This window comes from Nuphar pumila, chromosome 15, assembly GCF_984573655.1.
Source record: "Nuphar pumila chromosome 15, dmNupPumi1.hap1.1, whole genome shotgun sequence".
NCBI lineage: Eukaryota > Viridiplantae > Streptophyta > Magnoliopsida > Nymphaeales > Nymphaeaceae > Nuphar > Nuphar pumila.
Genome location: NC_143263.1, coordinates 15,005,673 through 15,028,967, shown reverse-complemented (window position 1 = coordinate 15,028,967; position 23,295 = coordinate 15,005,673). Strand labels below are relative to the sequence as shown.

General features: G+C 40.5%; 1 protein-coding gene across 1 annotated transcript in view; it reads left to right on the top strand.

The window, feature by feature from the left end:
• Positions 1-23,022, top strand: part of EMB1473 (Ribosomal protein L13 family protein) — a 40,660-nt gene extending 17,638 nt beyond the window's left edge. The window contains exons 3-4 of the mRNA XM_089988245.1: positions 19,114-19,284; positions 22,693-23,022. Of these exons, the coding sequence (XP_089844371.1) occupies positions 19,114-19,284; positions 22,693-22,809 (288 nt within the window). The 3' untranslated portion in view covers positions 22,810-23,022. The remainder of the gene's footprint in view (positions 1-19,113; positions 19,285-22,692) is intronic.
• Positions 23,023-23,295: the final 273 nt, after the last annotated feature.

Below are 23,295 nucleotides of genomic sequence, written 5' to 3'. Positions count from 1 at the left end.
GAGCGGTGGCCGGCGTCGGCGACGGGGCGCAGCGAGGGAGGAGACCGGCGCAGAGGGGGGGAGCGAGGGCTGCGAGAGGGAGGCGTGACTCCCCTCGCCCTCCAACCTCTCTCATAAAGGCGCAGGGGGCAATCGAAAGGGGAAACCCCTGGTGGGTTTCCCAAACTTGCCCGCACGCGAAGGGGAAAGAAAGGGGGGGGGGGGTTGCGGCGCCCGAATGCTCGGGTTTTTGAAAACCCTAAAATAAAAAGGGGCCCGGGTCGGGTCCGGACCCGACCCGGCCCGGGTCCAAACAGATTTTTTTTTAAATGGGGTTTTACTATGTTTCATGCTCATGTTCCTAAGCAATGGTGGGGAAAAGCAACATCGGTAACACATCATTAGTAGGACTCCCACTCAACTTCTGATGGGACAATCCCCCTTTTATAGAGTGTTTGGTGAGAAACCAAACTCTGAAGTGCTTCGTGTGTTTGGATGCACACGTTATGTTTTATTGCTCAAGTAGGGGCGTGATAAGTGGTCTCCCCATGCTGTCAAGTGTTGCTTCATTGGATATCCTATAGGCCAAAAGGGATATCGATGTTTTCATGTGAAGGGAAATAGGATGTATGTCTCTAGACATGTTGTCTTCTCTGAGCATATTCCCTACTTCTCTACTGAGAGTACTTCTGATAGAGAACCTATCTCTTTGTCCTTCTTGGATGGCTTTTGTGAGGACACTCCTGTTAGGAAAGAAACAATTACTGAGACTCTTACTTCCCAAAATCCTATTCAGACTTATGTTAATCGCACCAGAGGAGAATTTCATGTTCCTTTCTCTGATCAAGTGGAATCAAGAGGTACTGATATGCCTAGTGACGTGTCAGATCCCAAACCTGCTGCTGAGACTACACCATCTTAAGTTCGTCATAGTTCTCGTACTCCTTGCCCTCCTACTCGCTTTGTTTCCTATGATGCTTTCTCTATTGAGCATCTGTGATTCCTTGCTGATGTTTTCTCACATATAGAGCCTTCTTCCTACGAGGAGGTTACTAAATCTCTTGTCTAGCAAAAGGCTATGGCTAAGGAGTTGGGTGCTATGGATAGGATGCATGCATGGGATTTGGTGCACTTACCAAAAGGAAAAAGAGCCATTGGGTGAAGATGGTGTACATGATCAAGACTAGAGCTGATGGCTAGGTTGAAAGATATAAGGCCCGATTGGTTGAAAAGGTCTATGCCCAACAGTTTGGGATTGACTATGTTGAGATCTATGCTCCTATCGCTCGTATGACTACTCTTAGGACCTTGCTTGCTATTTCTGTAGTGAAAGGGTGGACTGTAATGGCCCAAATGATTTAAAAAAAAAAAATACCAGAATTTTTTTTATAATGTTGAATCTATTCTTTTTTTTTTCTAAAATATAATAATGCAACGGTCTCATCAACGGACTCGTTCCAACCATACCAAGTACTAGACGACCCGCCTGAGCGCAAGCGCGAGCGTGTCTTAGCCTCCTAGTACCAGATCCAACACGAAACCATCTATTAACAATTCCGATTGAATCATTATATAAAAAAATTTATTAATATATCAAGTTTTTCATCATTGGCTTCGCCTTAATCGAATCAAGCTCTATGGAATCACCCTACGCATGCACCGACATTTAGTAGCTTTGTATAACAATGTTCGAGGTTAAAACATTCAAATGATAAAATCCTTATGTTATTATTAGATGAGTAAACACAACGGAAAAACATTGGTTTTTGAAATCAATTTTATAAACTGGTTTCTTGGTTAAATCTCCAGACATATTACATTAAGAGAACTGCTATAATCGCATATCCGAATAGACATTGACTAAGCACAAAGTAACTAAAATTCAGAATTTAACTAATAATCAAATATCCAATTAAATAACACTTTAGCAATTCAGAAAGTATTAAAATTTAAATAAAATAAGAAGTCCTTGGGATCATCGAAAACATCAGTGTGTATAACCCCCTCCAGCTTCCTGCACTAGCTCTGGCCATCACAAGTCTCATAAAAAATATTTTATTTTGAAAGAATGAGACTTTGAAAAGTCCTAGTAAAACTCACATAGCTAATGCAATGTACAACACATAAAGCTTGCATCAACTATCAACAAGGCAAATATAAAGTTTCTACCAGCTATTCATGAATTCCAAATTCATAAGCAAGTATGAAATAACAATCTTAAATACGCTAACATCAAACTCCAAATGAGAACAACACATATATCAATGAGCATGAATTCACCAACTTTCAAGAACAAGAATAATTTGCAGTAATATAAAGTAAAGTAAAGCAAATTGCAATAACGTAATGTGAGCAAGTAATTTATGTTTCATCTTGATTTCGTGGTCTACCTGGGTATGATGTAGACCAACCCGAAACAGGCTGATTAGCTTGGGTGTTTATTATGCTATGTATTTTATTATGCTCGAGTAGCCCCCTGAGTCGTATCCCTCAAGAACGAAGCCTAAAACTGTGAGAAAAAACGGCCGCTCCGAGAGAACTCTACTCGGGGGTGTGACACCAGCGTCACTATGATGATCATGATCACTCACTTCTACTCTCATACATTTAAATCATTGCATCATTTTTATATGCATTCATAATTCTTATAAACAATAGGTCAAATTGTATTTAGTTATTCAAGCGTGAAACATATGCACATACTTTCTAAGTAAATCGGTTAGATATTCATGATACACATTAATCATGATACATAGGTGTGATATATTCGAATCAGACAATCATAATGCAATCATTTGTAACAAAACTACGTAGGCGTGATGTGTCATTCACCTAATAAGTCAACCTAGTCATTTGTAGGAGTGATGTGTCATTTACCTGTATGCTAACATATATAATCATAACCTCGTATCAAGATCTAAAATCAATAAGGATCTGATTATTACATCTGAGTTCAACATATAATCATGCTACAACAGAAAAGTCAAATCTATAGATTCATAACTAGCTATCTCAATCAGCTCAGAAGATCATCACCATTTATCACAATATTTCATTTATTCATAATAAAGATTTACAAGATCCATGCCGGATCACCTGGTTTGGGAAATGTACGACCTCACAAGGAGTTACTGCTCTAGACGGATGGCCTGTCTGGTCTTAGATAATGCACCTCCTCACAGGAATATACCGTCTTCACGGGCTACCCGCTTTTGGACAATGAACTTCCTCACAAGGACTTATCGCTCTAGCGTATTACTTGATCTGGTCATACACACCCTCACATAGAATTCTTTGGGAACAATTTCTTAACAAGTACCATATCCAGTGAAAACTATTGTCATACATACATCAATACAATTGACCACTCTCAGGCTCTATAGCCGCTAACATGGGTACAAGCATATATACAATCAATAAGCATCACATCATACATCACTTCATATGATATTAAAATCATAAAATTATACATTTAACCCAATAAGGTTCCATAAACCATAGTTCACTATTGAACTTAAATATTTATCTCATGCATTCATAATTTCATATCACGTGACATTTAAATCATATCATACATAAGAATATTATCTTATACATCAATGATCACCACAAGAAACATTGTATTTTCGTAAATTAAATCTCGAAGCATGCGTAAACAAAACACGAGTTCTATGCATGCATACGTGAACATACACATTTCATAATACGAAGCAACTAAACCTCAACATACGTAACTCATACGTAGTTCGAGTTATACACACAGGATGAAAGTTATATATACATTATTTTACCATATAAATCGATTAGATATAATTGCATAAGAAAGGTGTGTCAAAATCTTATTAACCAACATATGACACGACAATAGTAGTTATATGTGGACCATGTATCAAATTCATACAAACATACAAAACAACACAGTATGCCCAAACCAAAGTATGACGACACACATTGCATACATATTACACATTACTTAAACCCAGTTCATGCTATTCAAACTATAAGCAATTCATATATCAATGGAATATGCCTTCGGATTCGATCCGAATAATATATTTGCAAAACAATGCGAAGGGAGTTATGTATTAAACATACGATTCACATAAACGTCACAATCGGATCTCCTCACATGTCTAACTCATTAATCTTGATGCAATATGACATAAAATCACTATTAATATACAATACATGTCAGAAATATATCAAAATCATAAGTTTCTAACACGTTGCTAATTAAAAATAAGTATAAGTTGTTTAAACAAATTCAGATAATTGGTAACCCAATTTTATAAAATCTGTCGAGAATAGCCGAACATTGATAAAATCACGGTATTTTTACCGTGGTTACCTATACCTGTCAAGAATATAACCTAACAAACTGTTCGCAAAACAAATAGATACACAAATAATTAAAAATCTTTTACGAAACCCTGTTCTGATAGAGTTTCGGTTCAGAATCTATAATCAGCAGGATTTTAATCAGATTAAAGTATTTCTTGATTTTTTTTTTTCAGAATGTTTTTAACAAAACCCTTTTTACATAGTCTGATATTAGGTATTAAGATTCACCCAAAATTTTTATAAAATGTTTGGAGTCGTTTTTCATAGGCGTTTACAATGTTTATCAACGATGGGTCAAAATCATTCTGTAAACAGAGCTAGAAATTGGGGCTCTGTTAAAACAGACATATTTGCATTAATACAGATCCAAAATGAGCAAAACAAGATTCTAAATTCAAGATCAAGATGTATAGATGATCGTAGTAATTTTATTTAGATTTTTTGGACCAATATTCATAGAGTTATGGATTTTTTTCCGAAATGGGTCTGGAAAAATTTATCAGACATCATAGCTTTAGGTGAAAACGATTTTGTAAAAAACCTTTTTAAGATTATAAAACCTTTAGAATCTGATTATTTTTGGTTTGATCTAAATTAATACAGTTTAATACATGAATAACACCATAAATAATCATACTATGATGGGATCTAATACGAAATAAGAACAAAGCCCTAATTTCGCATGTTTCTCAAAATTGTTTTTATGAAAAAAATGCAATATTTGTATTTTTGATTTAAGAAATGATTTCTTCAACCAAGAAAACATGTAGAACAAATCAAAAACATATTAAAAGTTGTTGGAAATCAAAATACTTCAATCATACATGCTCCAAGGGTGTAAAAACATCGGCTATGTAAATCTTACTTGTCTACGATCGATTTTCACGGTTAGAACGAAGAAACGGACGATCCAACTCCTATTCCATCACCACCCAACGACTAAGTGCAAGTCTAATGGCTGCACAAGGGTTCTCTAAGTCTCCTACACGTTTTGGAGGAGAGAGAAAACCCAAAAACAAAAGAGAAAAAGAAGAGAGAAAGAAAGAGAGAGAACTAACTTTGTTAATCCTTCTCATGAGGGCGTCTATTTATAGATGAGCTTAGAGAAGAGTCTCATCTCTAATATAAGAAGTTAATATTTATTATTATTTTTTATTAATAAAATAAAAAAATAAATTATGAGACCTAATTTATTAAATTTCGAAATTACTTAAGCTGTAAAAAAAAGTAGAGACTTCTTACCTTGGCTTGGGCTCTAGTGATATGGTAACCTTTCGAGAGTCCTACAGACCCAAAGACTCATCATAATTGGACATTTAAATAGTCGATTTGATAGCCCACGAAACGTAGATTGTCGTGGTGGTCTTAGATTTAATCATAAACACACAGATTGACAAAAAAGTTAAGTCGATATTGAAAAACGTTAATTTTCGACTTATAATTAGGCATTAACTTCGGTTGGTAATAAAATGCTCAAATCAACACCAATTTGGGAGCGTAGATAGTCGATTTTGATGTCCTTGAAATGAGGAACGTTAAGGTCAACTCCGATTAATGATGTTGTTTGAGTCACTAATCGGCCAAAATTTTGTCAAAACAATAATGATGTTGTTCGGAGCGTTCGACACTATTGGTCAAATCCAATGAGATTAGAACCAAATCCAAAATTCATAATCTAAAAATTTACAAATCATTTACTTTCTTGTTTAGTCCACATATTTTAGCTTTTTTAATTATTCTTGAAATAATCTTCATAACTTGAGACAAAAGTTCATAATTAATCAAAATCAGAAAAATCAAGAAAATCAAGAAAATCAATAAAATCAAGAATTCATGATTATATTTATGATGACACCGATAATTCATCATTTATTCATTTTAATTATCAAGAAAAAATCTCGGGTTTTACATGGACCCTCTCACAACTTGACGTTAAAAATGCTTTCCTCAATGGTGATTTGAAGGAGGAAGTCTACATGCAGCTTCTCCCAAGTCTCTTGGATTCTGATGGGAAAGTGTGTTTGTTGCGCAAAGCCTTGTATGGGTTAAAGCACAAGTAGTTTGCCAAATTCAGCTCCATACTTGTATCCCTTGGTTTTCGCAGGAGCTCACATGATCCTGCCCTATTTGTATGTTCTTCAAAGGGAATTACCCTGTTGTTGTTGTATGTTGATGACATGTCACGGGGGATGATGATGATGAGATGAGATGATTAGATCTACTAAGGAAAGATTGGGTCTTCATTTTGAGATGAAAGAATTGGGGCAATTGAGGTACTTCTTAGGATTGAAAGTTGCCTATTCGTGGGATCCTCTTGTCTGAGCATCTCGAGCAGGGTTAGCTGATTCCTCCTGAAAGGTTACTACTCCCATGAAATTGAATGCTAAGCTTCGGGCTTCAGATGGACAACCACTAGATGATCCTACTGTTTACAGGCGCATTGTGGAGTGTCTTCTCTATCTGACTATCGCTCATCCTGATATCATGCATGCTGTGCACAAGGTATGCCAATTCATGAGTGCTCTCTGTACATCTCACATGGCTGTTGTGACTGTAGTACATTTGTGATAGCTTGCATCTCTCCATCCTCTTCTCTGCCACCTCGTCTCTTGAGCTTCGTGGCTTCTGTGATGCTAACTGGGCAGAGGACCTTGGAGACTCTCACTCAACCACTGGGTTGTGTATTTTTATAGGGGACTCCCTTGTTGCTTGGAAGAATAAGAAGCAAAAATGTGTTGCCAAGTCCACTACAGAAGCAGAGTATAGAGTTCTCTCTCATCTTACCTCTGATATTGCCTGGATGAGATGGTTGTTAGTTGATATGGGTATAGCTGAGTCTGTTCCTACTCCTGTTTATTGCGATAATATGAGTGTCATTCAAATTGCTAAGAGCACAGACTTCAGTGACTTGTCCAAGCACATTCGTTCCGACTACCGCTATGCCCGTGAAGGGTGTGATCGTGGTACCATTGTTGTACATTATCTTCGACCAGTTGTCGGACTTCTTCACTAAGCCTCTCACATCCTTGTGCTTTCTTTCCCTCCTTTCTAAGCTTGGAGTCACTTCTATTGGCAAACAACCACATTCCCTTATTACTTTCAAACTCTAATTACTAGTAGTTAGAGTTTGAGGAGTGTTAAAATAGAAATGTTTGCTTTTCTTTTGTTTCTTAGTTAAAAGCTTTTATACAGTTTACTTTATTGCCCTTATGTAATATTGTAGTGTGTTTACTTACTAAGGGCATTGTTGTCATTCCTTAATAAGAGCCCTTCTAGAGATAAAAGGGTCTCTCTCTTGTATCGTGTTATGTTGTTCATCCATGAAATAAGATGTTGCGCTTTAATGGCTACGAACCCTAGCTTCTTTTGAGGTTGTTCACACCAATAGCTTTAATTTAAGCATGAGCATCAATTAACATTACAGCCAAGATAATACACAAGCTGGTGGTAACCCCCATGGGATTCCAACCCTAGATCTCTTGGTTAAGATAGTGAGACCTGATCATCTTGCTGTCTCATTCAACGCCTTTCCTGATAAGCAAGATAGGGGATAACCCACCAGGATGCGAGCATGAGACACCTCGGTTATGATAGTGTGACCTTACCATCCAGTTATCTAATTTGGTCCCTTACAGCCAAGAATTCAACTGCTGCTTAGTAGGACTTGAAGGGTAAATGTGCCTCCCAAGATTCAGCTGAGGCCAGATGTTCATTAAAATACTAGATCCTTTCTTCAAATTTGAGCAGTCTTCATTTCCTGTCAACTCCATGACCACGTAAGCCAAGTATATGATGATTCTCAACTTAACCAAGACTCTTTGCTTTAGTCTAGTGTGTCTAGCTTTGACCGCAAAAACTTGATTATTCTAAAGAATCTTCAAGTTACACCAAGTAGCAGCACTGTGCAATTGGAAACAGTTTTTAGTGACCAAGTCACTTTGTTTCAAGCAGTGCCACACAATATTGCTGATATTTTGAAAATACTGTGATAATATCAGTGATTTAAGGACAAGATATTATTAGAAATCTTAGTTGTCAAGGGTGCTAGGCGGAGCCTAAGTGGTGGGCCCCTAAAATGACTAGGCAGTACCCCAAATAAAAAAAATAAAACACACACAAAATACGTAAACAGATTGCTAAAATTAATAACAAACATGTATACAACATAAAATCAATCAACAATAAGCAATAGAGAAAACATAACATATCGTCGAACACTGTAAAAAAATTATATTAAATAAACAAACCATACAACTAACAATGTGAATGAACAATATACAAAAAATAAAATCATGTATACAAAAAAATGAACAATAGACATTATATAAGCAATAGACAAATAAGAAGAAGAAATGAACAATTGAATAAACAAACCATACAAATGATAACTTGCTCATTGTAGATAAAAGACAAGTAGACAACTACATAATTTAAATACAATTAAAGCCTTAACAATATTAAGTTCACATCCAAGTCATAAAGAACCCCAATAAGTTAAACCCTGACATGCATTCACAATTTAATAGGAATGTGAACCTTAGAGTTGTCACTTCCTTCTCATAAAAAGTTCAGACATGCATTCACAATTTATAAGATGATCGAATTTGATGCACCAACACTTTCTAGATACCTATACCAGAGAGTGCTAACATGATTAGCAATCTAAACAAATGCTGCTAGTAGCAATGAAATAAAAAATAATTTATGGGTTCTATCCTCCTTAGCCCTCTATCTGACTTATGCATATACATCTAAATAAGGTTTTTTATCAAATGATCCAGTCATTCACCGATCCTAGCAGGCAAAAAGCTCGATTTTACATGGTCAATCCACTCAGATTAGTCAACTGTGAGATTAACTGTAGTGACTGACAATAAAAAGTTAAGTTTTCATATATATTTTCGAACAGATAAGTTTACCATCTCACCTTACCATTATTTTGCAAGTTCAAAATGCTAGAGAGGAAGAAAAACCTATCTAATTGAAACTCACTGTGGCACATATAGTTTTTTATGATGTTAGCCGCCTAGATACATAAGGAATTCTGATCCACCACAACAAATTTGGAATTCCAGCCTAATAAAGAAACACACTAAGAGATCTGTGGTTAGGTTCGGATTTAGGGCTTCTTAAAGTGCATGGATTCCATTCCTGCCATTCCTTAAGAATTCAACTTGGAGATTCAGGGCTAAAAAAATTTTATTGAAAGAAAAAAATGAAAGAAAAGAAGAAAACCATAAAAACAAAAGTGGAGTTAGGGTTTGCTTGCCTGAGAAAAGAGCTTCTTTGCAAACACAATAAAAGCCCCAACACCCTAGGGATTCTCTGAGAGAGAGAGGTGCGGTGGTGCTGGGACCATGGCTCTATTGGCGCTAATGGAGATAACAACATTGCAGTGAAGGTAGGGAGTTGCATTAGCTCACTGGGGGACTCGCTCATCTGATTACTTGAGTCTGGTGACGCTAATGGAGACGACAACAACGCAGCGAAGGTGGGGTGCTATGTCGGCTCACCGAAGGATTTGCTGCTGGATCGATCGGTTTTCTTGCTCACTGGATCGCCAAGAGCGTCACTGGAGATGAGCGAGAGAGGGGGAAAAGGGGGCAATTAGGGACCCTTTTTTCCCTTTTATATGACCCATGTGGGTCAACAGAAAGAAAACAAGACCGATTGAGGCTTACGCCTAGTCAGTCCCAGCCTAGGCGCTAAATTAAGTCCCCACCACCCAAGCCTAGTCGCCCAGGCGGTGGGGCTTCACCTAGGTCGCCTAGGCGCCGCTTTTAACAACTAAGTCGGAAATATATTGTGATATTTTCAAAATATTGCCAAAACTCAAAATATAGCGATAATATCAAATAGCTTTGGGGAAATTACTCAAAATTTTATATTTTAAGCTTATAATTTCTATTTTTTGTTTCTTTTATATTTTAAAACCCTTTAAAACTTATGTCTTTATATTTTTGAAAGAAAAATAATGCAATACTTATTATTTTCTTATCTTTTTTTATGATTATTTATATTTTTCAGTTTTTTAAACTCCCAAATTTTCCCAAGAATAACCAAAATTTGAAAATTTCTCCGAGAAAAGTCCTTGATGAGAAATTACCTTGAATAATACAGCTGGCTATGGTTTCAAGGCTATGTCACGGATGCAGATGCGGGTATGGGACACTGATGCAACTGCGTTGGAGGAGGAGTGGAAAACTAATGGCCCACCGTGAATCGGTGGGGCTGAACTTCTTTATTAAATCAAAATGTCCAATAAAACAATGGGAATATGCAATAACAGTAAAGAAAAGTAAATGGGAAAACAGTAATCAAATAAAGAAAAGAAACTGCAGAAGAGAAGTCGGCTGGGTTGTTTTTCAATCTTCAGTAGTCTTCACGCAACCCTAGACAGGCCTTTTAAAGACTGTCTACTGGATCGGGTCGTGGGTCCAGATTTGGATCCGACCCACGATCCGGTTCAGTCCTTCTTTGCAGCTGGTTCTGGGGCGCGTGAGGTCCACCACGCCTGACGTAGGTGCGCAGGGGTACCTCCCTGCGTCGTGGCTTCGTCCCTGCAGGTGAGTCATAGTCACGGGGTCTTTCATCTGCCCTGTGTGGTGGATCGAGTGGCACGATGGGCCCAATCGGGTCCTGCCCTGCATCATACTCCCCTGGTTGGGAAGAAGTCGGCTCTGTCGACTTGTTGTTGCCACAGTAAGCATATAGATCAGCCACGTTAAAAATAGGGGAAATATGCCAATCATCAGGCAGTTCAAGGAGGTAAGCATTCGAACCTAACCGCTGGAGGATCCTAAAGGGGCCATACTTCTTAGGACTTAATTTGCTGTAGGTACCGACGGGAAAACGCTCTGGGCGCAGGTACACCCAGACAAGTTGACCGACCTCGAACTGGACATCATGACGACCCTGATCCACGAAAGCCTTGTAGGTCTCGTAGCTTTCAACAAGTTTGGTCCGGACTTGTTTGTGAATGTCACGCATATATTCAACGGCATCAAAGGCATCCGGAGCTGGAGCTGAGAGATCTGACACAGGGGCGAGGTCAACGACATGGGTGGGAGACCGACCATACACTACTTGGAACGGAGATTTACCAGTGGACCGGTTAATGGAGTTGTTATAGGCGAACTCGGCTTGAGGCAAAACGAGATCCCAAGTTTTGACATTTTCGCCCACTAAGCTCCGTAACAAATTTCCTAAGGTGTGGTTCACAACTTCGGTTTGACCATCAGTCTGGGGGTGATACGCGCTACTGAACTGGAGCTTAGTTTTTAACAGGGTCCATAACGATTTCCAAAAGTGGCTCATAAAACGCGTGTCGCGATCGGAAGTGATTGAGTGAGGTAGACCGTGAAAACGGGCAACATCTTTGAAATAATATGAAGCGACTAAAGAGGCATCGGTGGTGCGTTTGCACGGAATAAAGATAGCCATTTTGGAGAACCGGTCAACAACTACTAAAATTGAATCAAAATGACGTGGGGTGCGGGGAAGGCCCACGATAAAATCCATGGACACATGCTCCCACGGTCGTTCAGGAATGGGCAACGGGGTGTACAAACCACTATTCTGACGATGACCCTTGGACACTTGACACACATGACAACCTTGGATAAACTTGACATCTTTGCGCATTTTGGGCCAAAAGTATCGTTCATCTAAGAGAGCGAACGTCTTATCATGCCCGAAATGCCCTGCTAACCCACCCTCATGTAATTCAGAAATCAACTGAAGTCTGAAGGAGAAATTGGGTACACATAATTGGTTGCCACGGAAGAGGTAACCATTATGAATACAAAAACGGGGGTCAAGGTTACGAGCGGAGGAGGTGCATCCTTCCCAGACTTTGTGAAAATCAGGGTCCGTAGGATATAACTCTTTGCATTGTTCAAAACTTATGACCTGCACCGACATAGTCATCAACAGGTTGTTCTTCCTACTAAGAGCGTCAGCCACCTTGTTCAGGGTACCCGATTGATGCCGAAGCGAAAATGTGTACTCTTGCAAGAAGCTGACCCACTTGGCATGACGAACACTCAACTTTTTCTGACTATTCAGGTACTTCAATGCCTCGTGATCCGTGTACAAGACAAATTCCTTGTAAATGAGATAATGCCTCCAATAACGAAGGGCTTGTACAACGGCATAAAACTCAACATCGTAAGTGGAGTATTGGCACCTGGCCCTAGTCAGCTTCTCGCTAAAGAAGGCGACATGCCTACGATTCTGACTCAAGACGGCGCCAATCCCCACTTTAGAGGCATCACATTCAACCTCAAAGACTGCACTAAAATCGGGGAGGGCTAAGACAGGGGCACTGGTCATTTTGTTCTTGATGATCGTAAAGGCTTTGCTAGCCGCTGGCGTCCAATGAAAGCTAGTACCTTTTAGGCACTCCGTGATGGGGGCCATAAGGGTACTAAAATTTCTCACGAAACGTCGGTAAAAGGTGGCTAACCCGTGGAAACTACGGATCTCTCCTATTGTCTTTGGGGTAGGCCAATCGACAATCGCTCGGACTTTATCAGGGTCGGCCTTGACGCCATCAGAAGACACAATAAACCCTAAGAACACGACACTGGATGTCATAAACTCACACTTCTTGGCATTGGCATACAACTTTTCCTTTCTCAAAATATCTAAGACTTGACGCAGGTGACTCAAATGATCAGACAATGAAGAACTATAGACCAAGATGTCGTCAAAGTAGACAACAACAAACTTCCCAAGACACGGACGCAAAACTTGGGTCATCATGTTCATGAAGGTACTGGGGGCATTAGACAACCCAAACGGCATGACTAACCACTCGTACAGTCCATCATGTGTCTTAAATGCTGTTTTCCACTTGTCTCCCTCGCGTATACGAATCTGATGATATCCGCTTTTTAAATCAATTTTAGAGAAAATGGAGGCACCGGATAACATATCAAACATATCATCTAGACGAGGAATGGGAAAACGGTATTTGACGGTGATGCGATTGATCGCACGGCTATCAACACACATGCGCATGGACCCATCTTTCTTGGGAGTGAGTAAGGCAGGCACTGCACACGGACTAACACTCTCACGAATGAAACCCTTTTGCAGTAATTCCTGAACCTGTCTTAACAACTCCGTGTGTTCGGAGGGGTTCATGCGATAAGCGAGAAGGTTGGGTAGACTCGACCCGGGTACAAAATCAATGGCATGCTGAACCACCCTTGTCGCAGGTAATCCATCAGGAAGGTCATCCGGCATAACGTCGTGGAATTCCTCAAGAAGAGGGGCAACATCTGCGGGAATGAACACATGTGAACTCATCACTGGCTTAGCCACCAGGGCATAACAATAGCCATCCTCCTGGCAGTGGTCCAGGAAAAGCCGGTACGAGAGGCCTGCGATTCGGGGGACTCGCTCGGGTTTGTCAACTGTGGGGAAACCCGTCTCCCGGATTGGTAGAAGGATGATCTTTTGGCCATTAAAGATAAAAGAGTAAGTGTTCTTGCGGCCATCGTGAGTGGTCTGCCGATCAAACTGCCAGGGACGTCCCAAAAGAATGTGACATGCATGCATAGGGGCCACATCACACCACACCTCATCGTGGTAGTGTTCCCCCATGGAAAACCGGACTAGGCAACGCTGAGTGATGGGAACCTCGTTTCCTTTCTTGAACCAGGCCATCTTATAGGGTTGGGATAACTTTTCGGTGTTGAGTTTCAAGGTAGACACCACACTCTCAGATACCATGTTCTCACATGCTCCGGTGTCAATGATGACATCACAAGCGTGACCTTCACAGTTGCATCGAGTCCTAAAAATGTTATTCCTTAACCATTTCGATGGGGTCAATTCTCGGGGTGTGGTCAACACATGACGGATGGACAACAAACTTTCAACGTTGCCGTCGAACTCTATAACTCTTCGCTCATCCTCAACCTCAACTAATGAATTGTCTTCACTATCACTCTCACTTGCGGACTCGACAATCCCTTCAACCAGATGGGTGTTCTTGCTCACGGTCGGACACTTGGACGCGACATGTCCTAACTCTTGACACCTAAAGCAACGAAGGGCCGACTCAGTAGGTTTGGTTTTGGACCGGGTGTGGAAAGCTGGACCTGACTGGTCAGATTTGCTAAGGTCGGTCCTAGGTTTTGAGTCACTAGGGGAGCTTGCTCCCCTGGTTGGGAAACTCGGCTTGGGTCGGTTGGAGGGCTCACTACGGGTCGTCCGATATTCCTGCCTCCGCTTCAGCTTGTCCTCGATGTTCATGGCATAACTGCTGGCTTGATCTAATGTTTCGACTGTGACACAACTAAAATCATCAGAGATAGCTGGGCGGAGACCCGAAATGTACCTCGTGACCTGCTGGCGAGCTGTTTCCTCGATCTGCACACGCAGGGAAAGACGATGGAACTCCGCGGTGTACTCTGCTACAGTTCGGGAACCTTGGCGCAGGGTCAGGTATTCCTTGTAGGCTCGCTCGGCGTGATCCGAAGGCACGAACTTTGACTGCATCAGTCTTTGCATTTCCTCCCATGACTGTACGCGCTTTAATCCCTGCCGCTCCCTTGATCGTTGTAGCTTCACCCACCATGTCTGTGCTAGGCCTCTCAATCGTGTAGAAGCTAACGAGACACGGCGGTGTTCAGCAACTGTGTGATAATCGAAGAAAAACTGCACTGCATAAGACCAGTCGAAAAACTGCTCCGCGTCGAATCGCCCCGCAAACTCCGGAAGATCCAATTTCACGCCATAGGTGGAAGAGTGGTCTGGTGGTCTCTGTTGTCGCGGCTCCACTATCCCTGCAGGATGCTCGTTCCAAAGTATGTCGTCGTCCCAAGCTGCTTCATTGCCTATATGGTGGTATTGTGCGCCTGGATGCTGGTGCTGTCGAACTCTCTCGATGGGGGGTCGGCGGTCGGGGCGCGCCGGTTCCTGATGACATTGCCTCGGTCGAGTTTGCCCGTGGGCGGGCACCATCTGTGGCCGGTATGGTGGTACTGGAATGACGAGAAGTCCAAGGTTCGGGGGAGGGTTCGGTTGAGTTTCTGGTGCTGGACGGGTAGGATTGGTATAATATGGTTGTGGGTTATGGGTATGGTATGGGGCCGGATATTGGTTGGGTTTTGGGTCAGGTTTGGGTAAGCAGGTTGGTTTGGGTTTGGGTATGGGTATAGGTATGGGGTTTGGTGGGTATATGGATGGGTTGACTCGCTCGATGGGATGTGAATCGGGCCCACTCCTACACTACTCGTCGGACCCAGATATGAGTGGGTTGGATCGAGGTTCGAGTTGTGGGGATAAGATGCTTGGTTTGAACTCGATCCCCGATCCATAGCATTATGGGTCTGGTTTTGACCCGGCTCAAATCCAAACTGGAGCTCCGTCCGAATCCGATATGGGTTAGGGTCGGTCTGAGGTATCTGTTGAGGGTCGGGACTAGTGGGTTGGTTCTGGCTCGGGGCTGCCCGCGAATCGGAACCAACTAGGTAGGTTGGGTAAGGGGTGTTTAGACCCAAACCCGTTCCCTGAGACCCAATGGCTGGTCCCAGTGACACAGGCCTGGGTCCTGTTGCATTACCAATTGGATTGGGTCTTCTTGGATCTGGATCCATCAACAAAGGTTTGCCCATTCCATCTCGCAGGGACGCGGCTACGGAGCCTCCCCGTGTGGGGTCAGGGAAGGAATGCTCGTCTCTCCCAAACTGGACTGATAGGACCGGGCCAGCAGCAGGGTCCAGCGTGACGCTGGGCCCCTGCCGACTCAACTCACCCTGCGACATAGCCCGAGCGAGTCCCGACCACGATCCTGGGCCCGCAGGTGGGCCCATCGCAACACTGGGGCCCTGTAGGTTCGGGCCGACCCTCAGCGCACCTGCTGTTGCGCCTGGCCATGCACCCTGGCCTGCAGGTGGACCCAGTGTACCGCTGGGCCCCTGCAGGCTCGGGTCCACCTGTGAAACAGGCGCAGTCAGCCTTTGTCGGGAGTGGGGTGCTCTCACCAGGGCATCATTGTTTGGTGGGATCCCCTGGTGCTGTCGCGAGGTGTCTGGACCCTTCGTGGATGCTGAAACAGGCGGGGTCACTCGCTGTAGAGGCATCGGCTGGTGTGATTCAGCCCCTTGGATGTTCAGATTTGCAAACACGCCCTCATCGACGTCAGCACCTGGTATTGCGCACGTTCCCTTGCGCGCCTCAAGTGCTGTCAACCGATCATCCATCCCATCCAGCCTCTTCGATAGGCCTGCCACATCTCGGGTCACGCGCAACACGTTCTCCTGGATTTTCGTCAACACCTCCATGACACGCAGCATGGGATCTTCGCTGCTCGCCTCCTCGCGCACTTCGCCTTGTACCGGATCGGTTCCCTCCTCAAGAGCCATCTGATGAAGTTGGAACGCCCGCTGCTCTGATACCACTTTGATGCAACTGCGTTGGAGGAGGAGTGGAAAACTAATGGCCCACCGTGAATCGGTGGGGCTGAACTTCTTTATTAAATCAAAATGTCCAATAAAACAATGGGAATATGCAATAACAGTAAAGAAAAGTAAATGGGAAAACAGTAATCAAATAAAGAAAAGAAACTGCAGAAGAGAAGTCGGCTGGGTTGTTTTTCAATCTTCAGTAGTCTTCACGCAACCCTAGACAGGCCTTTTAAAGACTGTCTACTGGATCGGGTCGTGGGTCTAGATTTGGATCCGACCCACGATCCGGTTCAGTCCTTCTTTGCAGCTGGTTCTGGGGCGCGTGAGGTCCACCACGCCTGACGTAGGTGCGCAGGGGTACCTCCCTGCGTCGTGGCTCCGTCCCTGCAGGTGAGTCATAGTCACGGGGTCTTTCATCTGCCCTGTGTGGTGGATCGAGTGGCACGATGGGCCCAATCGGGTCCTGCCCTGCATCAGACACAATGCAGAAATTTTAAAAAATTAGGATTATGGGACATGGCCGTACATATATTATATAATATTATACATTAAACATTTTAAAAACTATATTTATAGGCATATATTCTGATCATGTCGGACACACTGTGAAGCGTATTGGACAGTGTCCTACGCGAATCCATGTCATGTTGTATCGGCACCCGATTCACCCCCTAAGTGGCATGTCTCTATGACAGTTTCAAGGATATATTATTTTCATCATTATCAACTCCTTGGAATTATGTATGAAATGTGCATGCACATGCATGTTCTGTGCACACACAAAAAAGTACATTTTCTCCTCATCTCTATAATTTCACATATATCTTCCATTTTCGGAAAGCACTTGTAGCTCTGAAAAGTATGAGCCTGAAAATATCATGATATCGCAAGATTTAATTTGTCATGAGATTATCTTGATATTGTCTTAAATAACTAAAAAGTCAAAATTACTTTTCTATTTCTTCTTTTTTTTAATATTTTTCTTAGATTTTCTCAGGTAAAACAAATTCTTAAAGATCTGAGATATTCCCATACCAAAAAATTTGCAAGAATCAACCTGTGCACTTGCATGCATGTGCCTATGCATTTAAAGTTGCAAAATTCCCTAAATCTTTCGTAATTTTGGAGACTCCATGAGACATGGAAAAGATTACTTATGTCAACTTTATCATGATTATTTCATACTATTTTTATCAAATTATCATATATTAGTGACTTCTTCTGATCTCGAGAAACTTGAAGAAAATCTCCAATTTCTAATAGTTTTCATTTTCCCCTGCCTTAAAAACTTTATCAAGAGTTCTGAGGTGTTCATAAAAGTAATATAAAACTTTTTTTGTGTGCATGCACGCACGCAGACACACACACACACACGCTCTTGCACACACAACACACACAGAGGTATAGACACCTTGAGAATTGCACGAAGTCATGGTTGTATAGACTATCTGAAATCATGTTTCAGAAAGAGTCTACTTTTGTTTCTTTTGGCATTCCCGTTCAACATATTAAAAAGTCATGGACTTTACGTTTGTCATTCTTTAACTGTAAACTCAAACAGCATCTATGCAGTTATCTGGAATTTTTATATAAAAAAGTTGCTATGAGCACATTGTCCGTGTTGATAAGGCAAGAAATGCCGTGGGTATTTATCTGAGTTCTGCCAGGGAAATCCTGCATCAGAAAATGTTTTAGATCGTGTTATGTGCAGCACATGTGAACATTAAAACGATGCATGTACATATGACAACAGAAACAAAAATGGATCTGAGTTAGAGGTGGGCAATGGGCCGGTAGCCCCCGGTCCAGCCTGGCACATCCCGCCATGGGCCGGGCCTGGGCCATTAAATTTGGCCCGGCTGGGCCCGAATAGAGAGAGCATTTTTATGTACATATATAAATAAAACATAAATATATATTATATGTATATATATATATATATATATATATATATATATATATATATATATATATATATATATATATATATATTCAGCCTGGACCAGCCTGATTAGGCCCATTAGCCGAACGGGCGGGCTGTGGGACGGGGATTTCCCAATGGGCCGTGTCTGAACCAGGCTTTTGGCCCATTCCGTCAGTTGATGGGCCAGTCTTATCAATGGCCCAGTCCGTTAGCGGGGCCGGCCTGTTGCCCACTCCTAATATGAGTGGTCACTCTGATAACACCATCTAATGTGCATTTTTTCCGTATGTCTTGAAAAGTGCAGATAAAAATTCTGATTTATATTGTTGGCTTCATTATAAAGCATGTTATCTTTTGTTGGTACTGAGACTAGGCATGGTGTGGGCTCAGATAGTGATATCTGTTATTCTTTTACATGAACTGATAGTCTTTAATTTGTTTGCAAAGGTGAATGCAGAAAAAGTTTCTGTTTCTGGCAAAAAGAGATCCCAAAAGCTTTATAGGAGGCACTCAGGAAGGCCAGGTGGTATGAAGGTGGAGACTTTTGATCAATTACAAAAGAGAATCCCTGAAAGAATAGTTGAGCACGCCGTACGGGGCATGCTTCCCAAAGGAAGAGTAAGGCAAACTGATCACTTGTCTTTGTATCTAGATACTATTCTTTCTATAGGTAAAAGAATGATCACATTAATTTCCTCGAGCTTGGTCAATTTTGATTTTGTATACTTGTCTTCATATCTAGATATTCTTCTTTCTATAGATAAAAGAATGATCACATTAATTCCCTAGAACTTGATCAATTTGGATTTTGTACGGGGCATGCTTCCCAAAGGAAGAGTAAGGCAAACTGATCACTTGTCTTTGTATCTAGATACTATTCTTTCTATAGGTAAAAGAATGATCACATTAATTTCCTCGAGCTTGGTCAATTTTGATTTTGTATACTTGTCTTCATATCTAGATATTCTTCTTTCTATAGATAAAAGAATGATCACATTAATTCCCTAGAACTTGATCAATTTGGATTTTGTATTACAAAAAGGCAAAATATTTCCCAAACTCTGTTTTATATTTTACAACATTGATGACTTATAGCCAAAAGGCTGCTCTCTCTCTCTCTCTCCTTTTTTTTGAGGAATAAGATACATGAGTTCATGAATTTGAATGTCATGATAAATGTTCTTCTCTCTCTCTCTCTCTCTATATATATATATATATTCCTTTTTTTGAGGAAGAAGATACACAAGTTCATGAATTTAAATGTCAAGATAAATGTGCATCATCATCTTGAATAAATTATCTCTACCCAAGAGAATATATAAGAACAGTAGAAGCTGAAAACTAGTACTGCATCACTTTTAACAAATGCATATACAAATACTGTCCTGTTAGTTTCATTAGTTAGAACATTGAATTAAGAACCAGTTGAAATCATCATGAACATAGAAGACAGGAAAAGGAGCTTGAAATGAAAAAATGTTCATAGATATCCACAAATAGAACACTCCTCTTGGCGTAGTTGCTCTGGAAATCATTTGTGCTTTATTATCACATCCTTATTCAAGAAGCTGAATTGGTACTTCTGAAAATAGGAGCCTACCCGTGTTCTCAGGACAAGGTTGGATGAAAATTATGATGATTCTGGTTATAGGGTCAGTGCCCAAAATTCTGTTGGGCATTAAATCAGGTAGCTTCCTTGTAGGCCGCCTTCATGTGAATTTACTGATGGTGATAGAAAAGGCTCCTTTTCTTGTTAGAGGTTTAATGTTGCATCTCTAGTTGGCAGATTTAGAAAAAATGTGAGTTCTTTTCGGTGAAAAATGCTTGCATTTGTTTTGTGAAATCATCAATATAGGTTACAAGGAAGAAGGATTCTCATTACATAAAATAGGAGCTTGCCCCTAGTATATCCAATTTCTAAAGATCAACTGCCAGTTTGTTATCACGGCTAAACCTTACAACTTCCACAAGCTTTACTGATTTCAGTATTAATATGGACAAAGCCATGAACATAAATGACGGTGCATGGTAATCAATGATGGGAAATGTATTCTAGAATGTAGTGCTATGGCTAAATTGAATTGATAATGGTAGATGAATGCGGTAGTCTAATAGAAGAAGAATGGAACTGCCATTAGCAAATTCTTCTATATGAGTTATGATTCGGCTGATTCACGCTTGGTTCGAAACATGATTTGTTTTTTGTAATGCTCTCAACAAAATGAGAGCATGATTTCATGAATTTTGCATCTACAACCAACAATGAGGTCTTCATGTCTAATTCACAAAAGTAAGTCTTATCTAGCTCTATGTTAAGCTTTCCCTGAAGCGAGAGTTATACATAAAAGCCACATAACCTTATCTATAATTCTACATCAATACAAGTGAAAGGTGTGCATCCTATAAATTCTCCTATATCTCAATGTAGTCCATAGAAACTAATGCATATAAAACTAGTAAACCTATATGTGATGATAGAAACATAATAGACATGCATGCTTGCTTACCTTTTGCATTTATTAATCTTTTTCTTCATATGTGTGTGTATGTGGTCAGGTGATACACACACACACATAGATATGGAGAGGGAGACAGATGGTGCTTTGCGTCTTCACATGTCCTTTTTATCAAAACCCTTAATGCTTTGGCTTGGCCAAAACACGGATTTCCTTTCCATTCGAAACATATAAAGAGCTTATCCCTGGGAGATGGTTTCTCAAAATTGGAAGCATGTGGTACACGATTTGGAGGTGGTGGCTTTTTACTATTAAGGTAGGAGATTTGGAAGAAAAGAAAGCATGAGTTTTTCCAAGGGTAATCCACAACTCTTCCATCCATTCAATCTCAGCATGAAATTAGGATTTGGCTGGGAACATTTCCTGGATCAAATAAGAATTTAGTTGGGTCTTGCCATCTGGTGAGATGATATTTTTGAAGTTATTAGCCAGGCAAACAAGATACCTGAAAATGTAGCTGTATACATAGCAGAAATGAGAAGTGGTAGCATTAAATATGGTTGGATTTGATACATTCATTGAGTAAATTGTCTATACAAGTTAAGGTGCACATGGTAGCAGAAGATATGGATGAAGCTATTTGTAACTCTATTTTACATGGTAAATACTACTGTGCCTCTTTCTTAATTCAAACATTTCATATGCCCCATTTCTTCAAAATACATGTTATGGTTGCCATGTGCGATCTTTGTCACTGATTTTATTCTTGTTGAGAAGGTTGATGAGGAAACCCATGTCCAGACCCAAACTTGGCAGTTGAACTCCTTTGCTACATTGATGAGCTCTCAGGTCCTTTTACTCATTTTTCCTGACATGAAAAAAGTACTGTAGGAAATATGAGAGTTCCAGAATTATCAAAATCAGATATATGTTCCATCAGAAACTAAACATGAAACTTCATTTTTTTTGGGTTTCTTCCAGTATGCTTGTCAGCAAATTCAGTAGAATCCATTGAAGGGTGTTCATGGCATGCGATGCTTTTTTATGGATGAATGAGCCCCCATCTCGTTCTATTCCCATGCATTTGTCTCAACTCTTGCATCATCTGGTATTTTGTCTTGTACTTAGTCTGATGATTGTGTTTCTTTCATCTTCTATGTTTACGTCCATATTTAGTATTTATAAATTGGGAACTTGGAAAATGATAGAAAGAAGAAATGTGTAAATAATGTGTTAAAATGGTTTTTTTCCTCTTATATCATGGTAAAATATTATTTATTTAGTTATATATCCTTCTGGTCTTTTTTCATTATTTGTAATGAGTTGTAGCCCTTTTTAATAAAATCCATTAATAAAACTGTCCGTCTTTTCCCCAATTATCATGGTAGACATACTGTGACAACTGAAAGTTTAATATCCTACAGTGAATATTGGAATGCTTAAAAACATGTTTTGTTGCTGGTAACAAAATAGGTCCTTTAACTAATCAGGATTTGAGATCATTTATACTAATAAAGTTGTAAACTTATATAGTTTTCTTCTTGAGCTAATCTTCATTTGCAATTAACAGCTGGGAAGAGCTCTTTTTACACATCTCAAGGTTTACAAAGGTCCCGACCACCCACATGAGGCACAGACGCCCATCGAGCTGCCTATAAGGGACAAGAGAGTACAGGTGGAGAAATAGAACTGCAAAATTAGATGCACGGACTGGTGATTGTGTTGATAGCTGTTCAGATGAAGGGTTTGTTCCTGTATTTTTTTGTCGTCATGAAATTTCTTCTAACACCAAGCTTTTTATTTGGATATTGTTGATTGTTTCATCTTGAAATGAATCCAACAATTGTTCAGACAGACCTTTTTTCAAAATTTGAGAAATGATCTGATATGGACTTATTAATGAATCTGTGGACATCCTACCCTAAATATGGGACACTGGTTGTTAATCAGTTTCAAAACCAACTTTTGTATATGATGCAATTTTAGAACCATGGATGACATGGACTATTTACTTGTTTATCCCAAGGTTTGCCAGGAAGGGAAACAGAAATGAGAAATGTCTTGGGACATAAAATCGAGAAACCAGACTTTTTTGCTTCACGTGATCGGGAAATACACGCGGAGTGTATAACAAAAGTGCAAATATGGTAATATGCAAGTTCATACAAACTAG